The sequence below is a fragment of the Eucyclogobius newberryi genome, unplaced genomic scaffold, assembly GCF_026437365.1.
Source record: "Eucyclogobius newberryi isolate DKJ021-1_F unplaced genomic scaffold, fEucNew1.0.hap1 SCAF_14, whole genome shotgun sequence".
Taxonomy (NCBI): Eukaryota; Metazoa; Chordata; class Actinopteri; order Gobiiformes; family Gobiidae; genus Eucyclogobius; species Eucyclogobius newberryi.
The window spans coordinates 5,696,656-5,711,905 of NW_027315768.1; the positions used below are offsets into that span (position 1 = coordinate 5,696,656).

Genomic DNA, 15,250 nt, shown 5'->3' on the forward strand with positions numbered 1-15,250 from the left:
GAACAGCTTCTCACACAGATATGTGCTTCCAAACATGCACAAGGTTCAAGCCGCATGTAGACGGAGCTGGGGGATTGCTGCGGGAATGGAGTGAATAAACTCTGCAGTGTCGTACTTTGCCTTTAGTGTCCCATTACACTGCAGCTCAATCCATCTGAATCTCCACAGGTGCAGTTTCCACGTTGACGGCAAATGGGTTACGAAGCAACTCAAAATTATTTTTTATTTTTCAAAGTCACCAAAGCGCCGTGCGAAGTGAAGTGCGTATTTGGGAACACCGTTGTGCCGACTTGGTTCAGCATTACTTGGCAACAGGGAAAGTGGGGCAAGTCTCACTGGTGCATTTGTGTCTCCCATAAAAGCAGCTTCACTTTAAATGCCTTCACTGCGTCATACATGTCAGTGATCATGAGGTCACGTCCCTGGAGCAGGAGGTTTAAGGCATTGAGATTATGTCAGCCAGAAACGCCAACTCACATTTCTACTTTTCATCCCGCAAAACAGTGGAGTCTTTTCCTTTACTGTCCATGAACTGACAGATTTTGTTGCTGAGCTCAAAAACTCTGTTGACAACTTTTCTCCGACTTAGCCAAGGCACCTCTGTGTGATAAGGAATGTCGACAAACTCTGAATCCATCTCCCGTAGAAAGGACTGAAATTGCCGGTGATTTAAACCTTTACTTCGGATAAAGTTTACGGTTTGCGTTCCAGTGCTCATTACATGGTCCATCTTCAGGACTTTGCCACATAGTGCTTCCTGGTGTATGATGCAGTGATATGCTGTTAACTCACCAGTACAGTTCTGGATCTTTACTCGCATTCTTCCCAATAGTCCACTTTTTTCACCGCACAGAGCCGGTGCTCCATCGTCCAATAAGTTTGTCCCAGGACAGTTTCATGTCGGTTACACTTTGACATACGTTTTCAAAAATGTCCTTTCCAGTCGTTGTTCAGTGCATCGATTTAATGTCCAATATTTCCTGTGTAACGCGCAAATCGGAGTGCACCCCACGGATGAAGATGGCAAGCTGTGCAGTGTCAGTCATGTCAGTACTTTAATCCACAGAGAGTATGCAATAAAGTCTTTGCTTCTTTCACTCAACTGTGTTCTTAAATCAGTGGCCATCTCACAAACTCGATCAGAAACTGTATTTCTACTCTGGACATACGACGTCGCACATCTTGATCATGCAGCTCTTCAGAATTCTCCCTCTGTGAATGGCCGGGTTGCTTTGGCGATCTCTTCTGCCACGATAAAACTTGCTTTCACAGCAGCTTCACTTTGTGATTTTGCACGGGTAAAAAACATCTGCTGAAATGTCAGATTTGTCTTTGACTCTTCTACTTGTTGTATCTTCTGCTCTGCATTCAGCTTTCATGTTTTGTCTCATAGTGGCGTCTTAGATTAAATTCTTTAAATACAGCCACATTAGCGCTACAAATGAGACAAACGGGTTTACTGGCAATGTCAGTAAACATATACTCAGCCTCCCATCGGTTTCGAAAGGCTCTGTTTTCAGAATCAACTTTTCTCTTCGGCATCATGAGGGGCGGGCTTTGTAACAACTTGCAGCAACAGACGCTAGACTTTATTGGCGCGGAAAGCGCTTGGCAAGGCAGCTGAAGCGCTGCATTATGGGATCTGTAGTTCATTGTGTTACCAGCGTTTCATATTGCCGGGCCATTAGTAACAATAATATAAAATTATCTCGCGGGCCGGATATAATTGCAAGTCGTGCCGGATGTGGCCCGCGGGCCTTGAGTCTGACACATGTGCTCTACATGGTTCTTTGACCTGCTGTAGACTGGGACACAAGACATCTGACGGACAAAGACGAACTGAGTTTTGGTTGTTTAACACTCTGTGCATGTAAATGTAGTGACTTACGACTTTGAAAAAGTGGACACTAGGGAACAGTTTTGGGTCATTCTAAGCTCCTATATTTAGCTTAAACCACTTTGTGACATAAGCATTTGTAGGGAATGTACACCTTAAACCACAATTAACACAATTAGCAATTAACTATACATCAATCAAGAGGCTCATGTCTTTGTTAGCTTCTGGGTGGCGTGCTAGCATGATATCTAATACAGGTAGCAGCTGACAGCTAGTTACTGAGCAGGGGGTCTGTAGAACTTGTGAAAGATCCTAATGGTAAACAGAGTGTTGTTGATTTCAGGTGAAATTCAGCGCCTACAACCCTCCGGATCACCCGTTCACCGGGGACAACATAGATGGGTATGTCTACTCTCTAATCAATCAACATTAAAATCAAAACTATGTTCTTAAAGTGGCACTGTATAATATTCAGAAGTATATATATATATATATATATATATATATATATATATATATATATATATATATATATATATATATATATATATATATATATATATATATATATCTGCCACTAGATGATGCCACTAAACCACAAGCCTGTAAATCCATATCATGTGGTGTCCAGCGGCCAATGGTAGGACTTTGCTCCAAACCAGGAAGTTTGGGCTCCAGAGTGCTCTCCATGGAGTTAGGTCTAGATCAGCCCCCCGCTGCCTCACCAAAGGCAGAAGTCCAATATGGCGGCGACCGAAACGGAAGTTACTGGCCCTCTTTTGGGTCCAAATCCGCTCTCTTGTCCCTAACCCTAACCCAGTGTCTGAAGCGTATCGAGGGCCGCCATATAATTCTTGTCTTTTTGGGCCGTCACGAGGGCCGCCATATTGGAGCCAATTTTGACTTCCGTGAGGCAGTAGGGGGCTGATCTAATACTGACCCTCTCCATGGCCCTGGGCTTCCTGTAGGATGAGGTATCCACCCATACCACCTGCAGCCCTTCTGAAGTTATGCCTTCTTCTTTTCAAAGAGCCTGCATTGGCTGGTGTAGTGGTAGAAACTCTTGGTGAGGATCCGTAGATTTAAGGTTCAAACCTCAGAGGAGACATGTCGGTGTAATCCCTCATTCGTCCAGGCGTGTTCCATAGTAGAAAAAGCTTCAGTTGTAGTCATCTGGACTCAGTTTGAAAAAATAGACGTTTCGACTCTCATCCAAGAGTCATTGTCAATAACAGAATTTAGGTCGAGAACTCCGATATTAATACTGTTCTGTGGTAAGACCCGCCCATTGGGAGGAGCCTTCCTGAAGTAGAAAGAGTTGTTTGTTTCAACAGAAACTCCCCCCTTGTATCTACCGAGCTAGCCTATTCAGAATCTTAATGGGCTATTAGAAACCTCTTTGTCTTTGTGAAACCCTGGCTCAACCACCCTGAGTACCTGATTAGCATCTGAATGTCCTCTACCTTTCCAGGGGTTCAGTAACCCATTATAAATAACAGGAAGATTAAACCTTAGCCCTCCATTTCTGTTTAAAGAAGGTCTTTCTTTTTTAACAAAAATAGCTTCCTTGACTCCTCTTTCAAACCATCTTTTCTCCCTGCTTAAAACCTTCACCTCACCGTCTTCAAACGAGTGATTAGAGCGCCGTGCATCTCCACCTTGAAGCCTCTAATCACTCGTTTGAAGACGGGGAGGTGAAGGTTTTAAGCAGGGAGAAAAGATGGTTTGAAAGAGGAGTCAAGGAAGCTATTTTTGTTAAAAAAGAAAGACCTTCTTTAAACAGAAATGGAGGGCTTAGGTTTAATCTTCCTGTTATTTATAATGGGATTCTGAACCCCTGGAAAGGTAAAGGACATTCAGATGCTAATCAGGTACTCAGGGTGGTTGAGCCAGGGTCTCACAAAGACAAAGAGGTTTCTAATAGCCCATTAAGATTCTGAATAGGCTAGCTCGGTAGATACAAGGGGGAGTTTCTGTTGAAACAAACAACTCTTTCTACTTCAGGAAGGCTCCTCCCAATGGGCGGGTCTTACCACAGAACAGTATTAATATCGGAGTTCTCGACCTAAATTCTGTTATTGACAATGACTCTTGGATGAGAGTCGAAACGTCAATTTTTTCAAACTGAGTCCAGATGACTACAACTGAAGCTTTTTCTACTCAGAGGAGACAATTGAAATATTGGGTATTGAAATTACAACTAGTGTAGTTTAAAAAAAAGATATATTCTAAAGGAAGTCATGCACACTTTCAATGATGATGTATTTACAATCCTTGGCTTTCCCTATTATCGTACTATAAACTGAACAGAAATTATCTTTTTCAAGAAATGGTGAACTGCCTTTCAGTAAGTGTGGTCACTTATTTTTAGTCAAGTGATCGGCCTGTTAGTTTTGTATTAAATAATTTACTATTATTGATTCATTGAAAGTAACAGAATGTTATACAGCCGATGGCATGATAGAGATAAAGGGACATATTTGGTAGATAGTCTAGAAGTGTTTCCAGAAACGTCTCTGTGAGGAGTTCCCTCTGCGCCTCATGACTGCATCAGCTCAGATCAAACTCAGAGTGTCTCTCACGCACCTGCCCCTCCCCCACCTGTGCCTGCTCTCACGCACCTGCCCCTCCCCCACCTGTGCCTGCTCTCACGCAACTGCCCCTCCCCCACCTGTGCCTGCTCTCACACACCTACCCCTCCCTCACCTGTGCCCGCTCTCAAACACCTGCCCTTCCCTCACCTGTGCCCGCTCTCAAACACCTGCCCTTCCCTCACCTGTGCCTGCTCTCAAACACCTGCCCCTCCCCCACCTGTGCCTGCTCTCACGCACCTGCCCCTCCCCTCCCCCACCTGTGCCCGCTCTCAAACACCTGCCCCTCCCTCACCTGTGCCTGCTCTCAAACACCTGCCCCTCCCTCACCTGTGCCCGCTCTCAAACACCTGCCCCTCCCTCACCTGTGCCTGCTCTCAAACACCTGCCCCTCCCTCACCTGTGCCCGCTCTCAAACACCTGCCCCTCCCTCACCTGTGCCCGCTCGCAAACACCTGCCCCTCCCTCACCTGTGCCCGCTCTCAAACACCTGCCCCTCCCTCACCTGTGCCCGCTCTCAAACACCTGCCCCTCCCTCACCTGTGCCCGCTCTCACACACCTGCCCCTCCCTCACCTGTGCCCGCTCTCACACACCTACCCCTCCCTCACCTGTGCCCGCTCTCAAACACCTGCCCCTCCCTCACCTGTGCCCGCTCTCAAACACCTGCCCCTCCCTCACCTGTGCCCGCTCTCAAACACCTGCCCCTCCCTCACCTGTGCCCGCTCTCACACACCTGCCCCTCCCTCACCTGTGCCCGCTCTCACACACCTACCCCTCCCTCACCTGTGCCCGTTCTCAAACACCTGCCCCTCCCTCACCTGTGCCCGCTCTCAAACACCTGCCCCTCCCTCACCTGTGCCTGCTCTCACACACCCGCCCCTCTCTCAGCTGTGGCCTTTCTGTGACAAGCAGGTGACGAACCCTTTATCAGAAAAGTTACACAGTGCCGCTTTAAATGAAAGTAAAAATGTGATTGTATTATGTCTTCATTTACCATTGTTCCCACCAAAATCATTAGTATACATGTTATATTTCCTCATCCAATGCATTATTAAATGTGCTGTACCTGATTTGGTATTGTTTGTCTTAAAGGTGCCATAACGTGCTTTTTTCACGTTTCGTAGTCTATCCTAAGTGTATAATTGATAATAATAAGGGTTGTGCAACACCCTTAACATAATAGTTAAGAAATATCACCCAGACCTTGGACCCCCTCACCAACCCGGAAATGCAAACGGCTTGATTTGATATTCGCCCCCACCCTTGCGAAGAGCGATCTGGCTCCCCCGCCCAACCCGTGACGTAATCTCAGAGCGCGTGTGTGCCCCGCCCACCCGTGACGTAGTGTGTCCCCCACAGCTGTCTGCTCCGCGCTGCGCCGCTCCTGCCGCGCAAGTGAGTGAGAAACGATAGAACTTGAGATCAACACTACTTTGAGACTAAATAAATCTGGTGTTTATTCTACAGCATGTGCAGAACAGATATATCTATAGATCTATATAAAAGTCTTATGTCCATCGCGCTCTTATTTCCTGGTTTTTCGGTATCGGATAGAACTTCTCTCCGTTTATTTTCCTGGTTGCTGCATCAACTGCCACATAAACCTTCACCATTGTGAAAATACTAAAGAGTGCGATATCATTAATGAAGTTTTGGGCCTCTTTGAACCGTGTTTCGTCGTAAATCGAAGCAGAAAAACTCCGGGGCTTGTAGGGAGACAGCAGCGCGGAGCCGGGGGGAAGGGGGCGAGAGGCGGGAGGGGGAGGGGGGATGATGACGCGTGCCTGTGATTATGACGCGGTCCTGTGAACACCCCCCGCCAGTTTGAAGATTCGAGGAAAGGAGATAGTCTGTAATATAGCTAAGCACTGCGGGAATCAATCAAAAAAACACTCTGGACATATATGAAGCACAAATAGCAATGTAAGAAGGTTAAAAGCTCTGAAAAGTCGATTTTGCATGTTATGGGACCTTTAAACTATGATGATGACTATGACAGGGGCAGTGGTCCAATGTTTTCGCTCATTTATCTCATTCATTCTGAGCATCCTAATTACAGTATTCACAGCAATGAGTTTATAAGTGTTTTTCACAACTCTCAGAGCTTAGTTTACGGAGTAATGCTAATAGACATTAGCATGCTATCAATGCCCTTCCTGCTTCACAGAGAATAAAATGCTGAGGCAGACAGCAAACAACCATCTTATTTTGACCTTAAGAGCTGTCTATATAATGCAAAACAGATTTGACATAAAAAATCAGGTCCAGCCAATTTAGTAGGAGAATATCCATAATGAAAACTCTTGATGCTGATGTTGTGTTTTTACAGATCAGATCCTGGAGCTGAAAGGTAGAATTTACACCATAGTAAGATAATTGTTAAGTTGTTCTTCGAATTATTGTGGATGTGATGTGAGCAGAAACCCCGAAGGCAGGACGGGTCTCAGGGGCCGTGGTGTGCTCCCTCACTTAGGCCCCAACTGCAGCCTCGACCTCATCCTCACACGGTACCATTTGATATTACAATTGATCCCTTTCACATGATGTCATCATCATTAGCCGTGTGTAATGCTAACTGGACCACTGCTCTCTCTGAAGCTGCTACTCAAGTTAGACTTTAATTGTAAAAGGACTTAAAACAGACTAAAACAATATGTTTACTAAAACAGGAAACATATTTCATTCATTTATAATCTGCATAAATTAATGAAAATTTATTTTTTTAAATCTTGCGTGCATCTCTCTCTCTCTCTCTCTCTCTCTCTCTCTCTCTCTCTCTCTCTCTCTCTCTCTCTCTATCTATATATATATATCTATATATCTATATATCTATCTATCTATCTATCTATCTATCTATCTATCTATCTATCTATCTATCTATCTATCTATCTATATATATATATATATATATATATATATATATATATATATATATATATATATATATATATATATATATATATATATATATATGTATATATATATGCATGGGAACATGAGGGTTCTTCAGTATCTTTGCTGTTCCTGCACTGCACTTTTCTGGCCCGAGATGTCTGATCCTGGGATCTGCTCAAGCCATTCCTCCAGTTTGGGGGTCACTGCCCCAAGTGCTCCGATCACTACAGGCCACTACCACCGATACCTTCACGCTCCAGACCTTCTCCAGCTCCTCTCTGAGGCCTTAGTATTTCTCTAGTTTCTCATGTTCCTTTTCCCGGATGTTACTATCCCATGGTACTGCAATGTCCACCACCACGGCTTTCCTCTGACCCTTGTCCACCACCACTATGTCCGGTTGGACATTACCATTCAGTCTGTATCTGGAAGTCCCAGAGGACCTTGGCTTGGTCGTTCTCCACCACCTTTGGTGGTGTTTCCCACTTTGACTTTGGGGTCTCCAGCTCGTACTCTGCACAGATGTTTCTGTACACGATGCCAACCACCTAGTTATGGCGCTCCATGTATGCTGTCCCTGCCAACATCTTGCACCCTGCAGTTATGCGCTACAAACATCAAAGATACTGTGCAGATAGATATATATATATATATATATATATATATATATATATATATATATATATATATATATATATATATCAACATCACATGATCTCTGGGTGGGGTCTGCATGTCCTCTCCGTGTTACCGTAGGTTCTCTCCGGGTTCTCGGGCTTCCTCCCACAGTTCAAAGACATGATGTGTGAGGCCAAATTGGCTCTTGTGAATGAATGTGAGAGTGAATGTCTATGTCTATGTCTATGTCTATGTATTGGCCCTGCGACGAGTTGGCCACTGTCCAGGATGTACCCATAGTCACTGGGCCCAAAGTCACTGGGATAGGCTCCAGTCACTCGCGACCCCTAACGAAAAAAAATTATATATATACATTTTTTTATTTTATATATATATATATATATATATATATATATATATATATATATATATATATATATATATATATATATATATATATATATATATATATATATATATATATATATATATATAAATTATTATTATTAAGAAAAAGTGTGTTTACAGGTGGAGGGACAACGCATATTCTGAACTGGAATTTCTGGTGCTCCGGGACGAGCATCACAAATCCCTGGTGTTCCCTGGGGTGAGTTGAATGTACTTCTTAGAGAGTAACGAGTCTGAGCTCTTACTGTTCTAAAAAAAAACAACTACAAACACAGCTGAGCCTATGTCCGGAGCCTTGATTGGCAGAAGAGACATGTCCAAGTGTTGTCCTTCTCAGTTTGTTTGCCATTGCTCCTCCAGAATTCCAGTCACACTGAGGTGCAAAGGCTGAACTAGCTCTGATTCATGATTGTGCAGGTGAAGCTGGGTAAAGAATAGAATAGAATAGAATAACTTTATTGTTTATTGTAAGCAATGATGCCAGAAATGTGTCTTTGGCTTGCTCATTCACATACACCACAATACAAGCACACAGACTGTCATGATGTCAGACTACAATCATGCGAACCCTCCGCTACTTCCAAAATTTTCCACAAAATGTAGTGCCGGACGGTTTGCCAGAATTTCTTTGGTGCCGACAGATAGTCCTCCTCCATGGCCTCCCCGAACTCCTCCCAGGCCCGGGTTTTTGCCTCTGCGACAGCACGAGCCGTGGCTCGCTTGGCCTGCCGATACCCGTCGATGACCTCCGGAGACCTACAAGCCAGAGTGGCCTGATAGGCCTCCTTCTTCAGTCTGACGGCATCCCTTACTTCCAGTGTCTACCACCGGGTTCGGGGGTTGCCGCCACGACAGGCAGGAGACCTTGCGACCACAGCTCCGAGCAGCCGCATCAACAATGGAGGCGGAGAACATGGTCCACTCGGACTCAATGTCCCCAGCCTCCCCCGGGACATGGGAGAAGCTCTCCCGGAGGTGCGAGTTGAATACCCTACTGACAGAGGGCTCCACAAGACGTTCCCAACAGACCCTCACAATGCGCTTGGGTCTGCCAAGTCTGTCCGGCTTCCTCCTCCGCCAGAGGATCCAACTCACCACCAGGTGGTGATCGGTTGACAACTCTGCCCCTCTCTTCACCCGAGTGTCCAAGACACGCGGCCGGAGGTCAGATGACACGACAACAAAGTCGATCATTGACCTCCGGCCTAGGGTGTCCTGGTGCCACGTGCACTGATGGACACCCTTGTGCTTGAACATGGTATTCGTTATGGACAATCCGTGGCTAGCACAGAAGTCCAATAACTGAACACCGCTCGGGTTCAGATCGGGGAAGCCGTTCTTCCCGATCACCCCTCCCCAGGTGTCACTGTCATTGCCCACGTGGGCGTTGAAGTCCCCCAGTAGAACAACGGAGTCCCCGGTCGGTGCACTGTCCAGTACTCCTCCCAAGGACTCCAAGAAGGCCGGGTACTCTGCACTGCTGTTCGGCCCGTAGGCCGCCACAACAGTGAGAGACCTGTCCCCCACCCGAAGGCGGAGGGACGCGACCCTCTCGTCCACCGGGGTGAACTCCAACATGTGGCGGCTGAGCTGAGGGGCTATAAGCAAGCCCACACCAGCCCGCCGCCTCTCCCCGCGGGCAACACCAGAGAAGTGGAGCGTCCAGCCCCTCTCGAGGAGATGGGTTCCAGAGCCCAAACTGTGCGTTGAGGTGAGGCCGACTATATCTAGTCGGTATCGCTCAACCTCCCGCACAAGCTCAGGCTCTTTCCCCCCCAGCGAGGTGACATTCCATGTCCCCAGAGTTAGTCTCTGTGTCTGGAGATCTGGTCGCCGAGGCCCCTGCCGTCGACTGCCGCCCAGATCTCTTTGCACCGGCCCCTTATGGATCCTCCTGCGGGTGGTGGGCCCACGGGAGGGCGGCCCCACGTCGCTCCTTCGGGCTGTGCCCGGCCACCAGGCGCTCGCCATCGAGCACCCATCCCAGGCCTGGCTCCAGGATGGGGCCCCGGTGACGCCGATCCGGGCGACGTAATCGGCCTTGTTCGTGAACTCATCATGAAGGGCTTCTGAACTGATCTTTGTCTGACCCGTCACCTAGGACCTGTTTGCCTTAGGAGACCCTACCAGGGGCTTGAAGCCCCCGACAACATAGCTCCCGGGATCATTCGGGCGCTCAAACCCCTCCACCACGTTAAGGTTTATATTCTTTTTAATATAAATTTGATATGTTCGGCGGGCCAGATTTGGCACTCGTTGATGCACACCCTGATGAGTGACGGTTCACAGAGACCCATACTGGCATCAACATTTTGTCCATAAACCTCAATATTGAAAAACGACTTAATATTAGAAACTGAGCCATTGACTTCCTGTGCAAAACTGCAGAACTGTTCTCTTTATAGTGACATTTCCCTGTAACAAGCAGAAGATTTACTCCTGGCTTTAACCTTGTTAACAAGACCCTGTCATAACTCTAAGGCGAGACTCTGCAGGTGAAAAGGAAAGAAATCTGACATTTAGAGGTATCAATTTTAAACTTCTGTAGTTTATTTACTACTAACAACTACTAACAACTACTAACATGAATACAAGAAAACATCATGTCATGTTTCCAGGTAAATAAATTAGACTTGGAATTAAAAATGTGTGTGTGGGGGGGGGGGCTGTGTGTGTGTGTGTGTGTGGGTGGGCGTGTGTGTGCGTGTGTGTGTGTGTGTGTGTGGGTGGGCGTGTGTGTGCGTGTATGTGTGTGTGTGTGTGGGGGGGTGTGTGTGTGTGTTTGTGTGTGGGGGTGGGGGTGTGTGTGTGGGTGGGCGTGTGTGTGCGTGTGTGCGTGTATGTGTGTGTGTGTGTGTGTGGGTGGGCGTGTGTGTGCGTGTATGTGTGTGTGTGTGGGTGGGCGTGTGTGTGCGTGTATGTGTGTGTGTGTGGGGGGGGTGTGTGTGTGTGTTTGTGTGTGGGGGTGGGGGTGTGTGTGTGGGTGGGCGTGTGTGTGCGTGTGTGCGTGTATGTGTGTGTTTGTGTGTGTGTGGGTGGGCGTGTGTGTGCGTGTGTGCGTGTATGTGTGTGTTTGTGTGTGGGGGGGTGTGTGTGTGTGTTTGTGTGTGGGGGTGGGGGTGTGTGTGTGGGTGGGCGTGTGTGTGCGTGTGTGCGTGTATGTGTGTGTGTGTGTGTGTGGGTGGGCGTGTGTGTGCGTGTATGTGTGTGTGTGTGTGTGTGTGGGTGGGCGTGTGTGTGCGTGTATGTGTGTGTGTGTGGGGGGGGTGTGTGTGTGTGTTTGTGTGTGGGGGTGGGGGTGTGTGTGTGGGTGGGCGTGTGTGTGCGTGTGTGCGTGTATGTGTGTGTTTGTGTGTGTGTGGGTGGGCGTGTGTGTGCGTGTGTGCGTGTATGTGTGTGTTTGTGTGTGGGGGTGGGGGTGTGTGTGTGGGTGGGGGTGGGTGTGGGTGACCCTAAACCTCACTGACCCTAAACCTCACTGACCCTAAACCTCACTGACCCTAAACCTCACTGACCCTGTGCTTTGTCAGGGAGAAGTGGACTCTGCTGGAGGCCTTCCTCAGATTATAATCAAAACTCTGGGAAAGAAAGTGTGTCAGAAGATAAGTGAAGTCCTTTCAGACAGAAACAAGGTGAGTCTAAAGTAACTGCTCTTTACAAGTTTAATATTTGGGAAATCACTGCTAAAAAGACTCAATTAAAACACAAACTCATATTCAAAACACAATTTATCTTGATAACCTTGTTTGAAACGCTAATCAGGTTATTATTTCTGGAATCCATTTTAGATTGTTTGACTTTATTACAAACAATATTCTCTATGTATATATTTTCCAATCCAATACCCTGTAACACGACTCAAATATTGAAGCTGTAATTGTATTGGATTGAATGTTGTCCCCCGCAGGTGTTTGAGGTGTACAAAGGTTACGTGGATGACTCCAGGAACACAGACGACGCCTGGTTAGAGACGACAGCCGTGAACCTGCACCTGGACCGAGACTGCCCCCTGCTGGCCGACATCAACAGAATGGTACTGACAGAGCCTGCTGTAGCATGGGGGATATAAGCGCTATCAAAGAAAAACTATCAAGACTTTATTCCCTTGTTTCTGGTGGACCAAAAACAGAGTCAAAGATCCACACTGGCCCTTTTATGGCAGCTGCATTTACTTAAGATGAGTATTGCACATGAAGTATAAAAAGCGGAATAACACATGTTCAGGGCTAACAGTGTTTGTTGTGGATGTATTCAGGATTTGTACACTACAGCGCAGTAGTTGTGAATACACTACTCTGTTTTAGTAGTGTATTCTATCCAATGCAGTGAGGAAAGTTGTAAAGAATGTTACATAGGTATGAGATTAAACCGTCACTTCTCAAAAGGCTGTATCAACACAGAAGGCAAGCAAATTCAGGATTACAGACCTTAAAACTTAAAACAAATCGACAAACAGGGCAGGCCATCAGGGATTTGCACCCGGTGGGCAGGGCTTACTAAATGTTCTCTCAGATTAGGACCGCAGACGAAGAATTATTTTAAATTAAAAAACAGTGTTTAGATGACTACAACTGAATCTTTTTTGACAATGGAACATTGAGGGATTAAACAGATTAAGAGTAGAGTTTAAAAGTTGCAAAAAGTCTTTTGCTTGAGTGTGCATGTGCTTCAGTCCAGAATTATGGAGGAGAGAGAGTAAAGTTAGCTTCCTTAAGCGTTGTCCTTTCTGGAACGTCTTTGGCCCCGAGCTTAGCTGTTAAGCACGGAGACGCTCTCAATGTTTCCCCCGTCCTTGGGTTGATATGGCCCCTGTTTTTTTCTTCAGGCTACGCCTTGAATATTGGTGCGACACATGCTAGTGTTTTGAGTCGACTGACAGAGGTGGGGGTCTGGATCCCCCCAAAAAAGCAGGCATTGTGTAAACATATTACATAGTTACACAGGTTAAAATGGTCACACGAATATAAGACAATGAACAAGCACAACAACATAAACATTATGCTTGTATATTAGATTCATCCTGTGAGAGTCCTGACTTAAGCCAAGAAGTAAACATTGTGTGTTTCTGATAACCCGACCGACCTGGATTTCAAAATAAAGAAAACCCGACCGTAAACATTTTATCACATATTTACCGGCCGTACGTTCCGAGAATGTCAAATTGTGAGAGCGAATCCAAAAGTTGCGGGAAAAAAATAATCTGTGGAGATTGTAAAATATGAAAATCGATGCACTTTTAATAGGTTTCATTTTACCTACAGGCGCATCCATGTTTGCAGACGCAACCTGCGCAGATGCTCATATTTGGGGGCAATGGCGAGGGCGATATGCACGCCCGGTGTTTCAGCGGTGAAGTTATAGGCCCGCTTTAGTTGTGGGACATAATCATATAATCGTTTTATGAGCAAAACATCTTTCACAAACGAGTGACCAAAAAGTGTGGTTTGTCGCCGTGAGCAAACCAGCAAGAACTGGTCACAGAGCGGTGTTGTGTTTCCTGTGACAGCACGTGTGACGCAGTGATATGAAACTACAAAACCAAAGAATCCCGTGTTCGCTCATTTCCTCATCGGAGCCACAGAGTGAATAGAAGTCGAAGCCCCGTCTCCCGCATCCCACGAGTTAATCTAACCAGACACACCGCAACAGAGCGGGAATCAGCAGTGATCACTAGATCACTATTTTATTCAATATCTGCACCATTAAGGCCATTTCAATGTGAAGCGCAAGCGCTCACTTCTGAGAAAAGAAAACTGTCTGCAAAACCTGTGCCAGGATTTTAAAATATATATTTTTTAAAAAGCCTACCGACCTGGATTTTTTTTCCAATGTTACTGGAAACACACTATTTTTTATTTTTGAGCCTTAGCTGTGGCAGCTGATGGTCTTTTAAATGTCATGCATGTTGAGCAAGTGGTATTTAGAGACAGAAAAGTTAATAAGCTATACAATGAGCTGCATTCTCATAAGCAAAGCCTCTCTATAAGACCAGCCCTTATATGACTAACTTGACAAGAAAAGTAATTTACTAGACGATACATTTATTGGTCATTTTACAGTTTAAAATAATATAAAATGTAACCTTAAGCTGGATGTTGACAGAATGTGTTGATATTCCTTCTCAGGTGACAAAGAACCAGCACTCAGTCCAGTCTTTGGAGTGGAGGGAGGTCAGTGGGAGAACCAGTCTCAGCTCTGACCAAAAGGACCTGCTGAAGAGGGTGGCCCAGCTGCACAGTAGCAAATTCTGAGCCTGCCTCATCCAGCTGTACAGGAATTTACAGGCCCCGACAGTGTACAGGAGCCGGGGCCCCTGACACGGGACCAGCCTGAGGAGAGTGACGGGAAAGAAAAGCACTGTGATATAATCTGTTATTGCTGTATGCTTTATGAGGCTGTGTTAGTGGCTGGTGCTGCACCCACTCACTAACTGCACTCACTCTCATACAGTACAAACTATAGACTACTCATACCTGTGTAATCCCTCATTTATCCTCCAGTGGTCCAGGTTGACAAAGTTTCCAAATCTGGACAATGTTGTTTGGATAATGTCTCTTGTTCTCTACCGGTCTCCACCTCACAGCTGTCCGGTTCTTTGAACATAGCTGCAAAGAACAGAAATGAAAGTTAAAGATACAGTTTACCCTCTGTTTACAACAGTCCCACTCAAACATAGGTCAAAGCAGAAATCAAGTCAGTGAAATGCAAATCTGGTTAGGCCGCGGTTATTTTATTACTTGGTTTACGGATCCGCCGCACTTAGATTATTGATTTCTACAATATAAATATAATAAATTATTATCAATTTTTTTTATAAAGTACTGCCGACAATGCAAAATAGCATTAAATGAAATATAAAAAGCGGTATTAAGTCAAAAGATAAGAGCGCGTGAAGCAAT

The 15,250-nt window shown here is 45.8% G+C and overlaps 1 protein-coding gene across 1 annotated transcript in view; it reads left to right on the top strand.

Moving 5' to 3' along the window:
* trpm2 (transient receptor potential cation channel, subfamily M, member 2) overlaps nt 1-14,694 on the top strand; it is a 59,160-nt gene extending 44,466 nt beyond the window's left edge. The window contains exons 26-32 of the mRNA XM_072444398.1: nt 2,181-2,239; nt 6,760-6,780; nt 6,848-6,937; nt 8,472-8,550; nt 11,882-11,983; nt 12,259-12,384; nt 14,477-14,694. Of these exons, the coding sequence (XP_072300499.1) occupies nt 2,181-2,239; nt 6,760-6,780; nt 6,848-6,937; nt 8,472-8,550; nt 11,882-11,983; nt 12,259-12,384; nt 14,477-14,602 (603 nt within the window). The 3' untranslated portion in view covers nt 14,603-14,694. The remainder of the gene's footprint in view (nt 1-2,180; nt 2,240-6,759; nt 6,781-6,847; nt 6,938-8,471; nt 8,551-11,881; nt 11,984-12,258; nt 12,385-14,476) is intronic.
* The last annotated feature ends 556 nt before the right edge of the window (nt 14,695-15,250 follow it).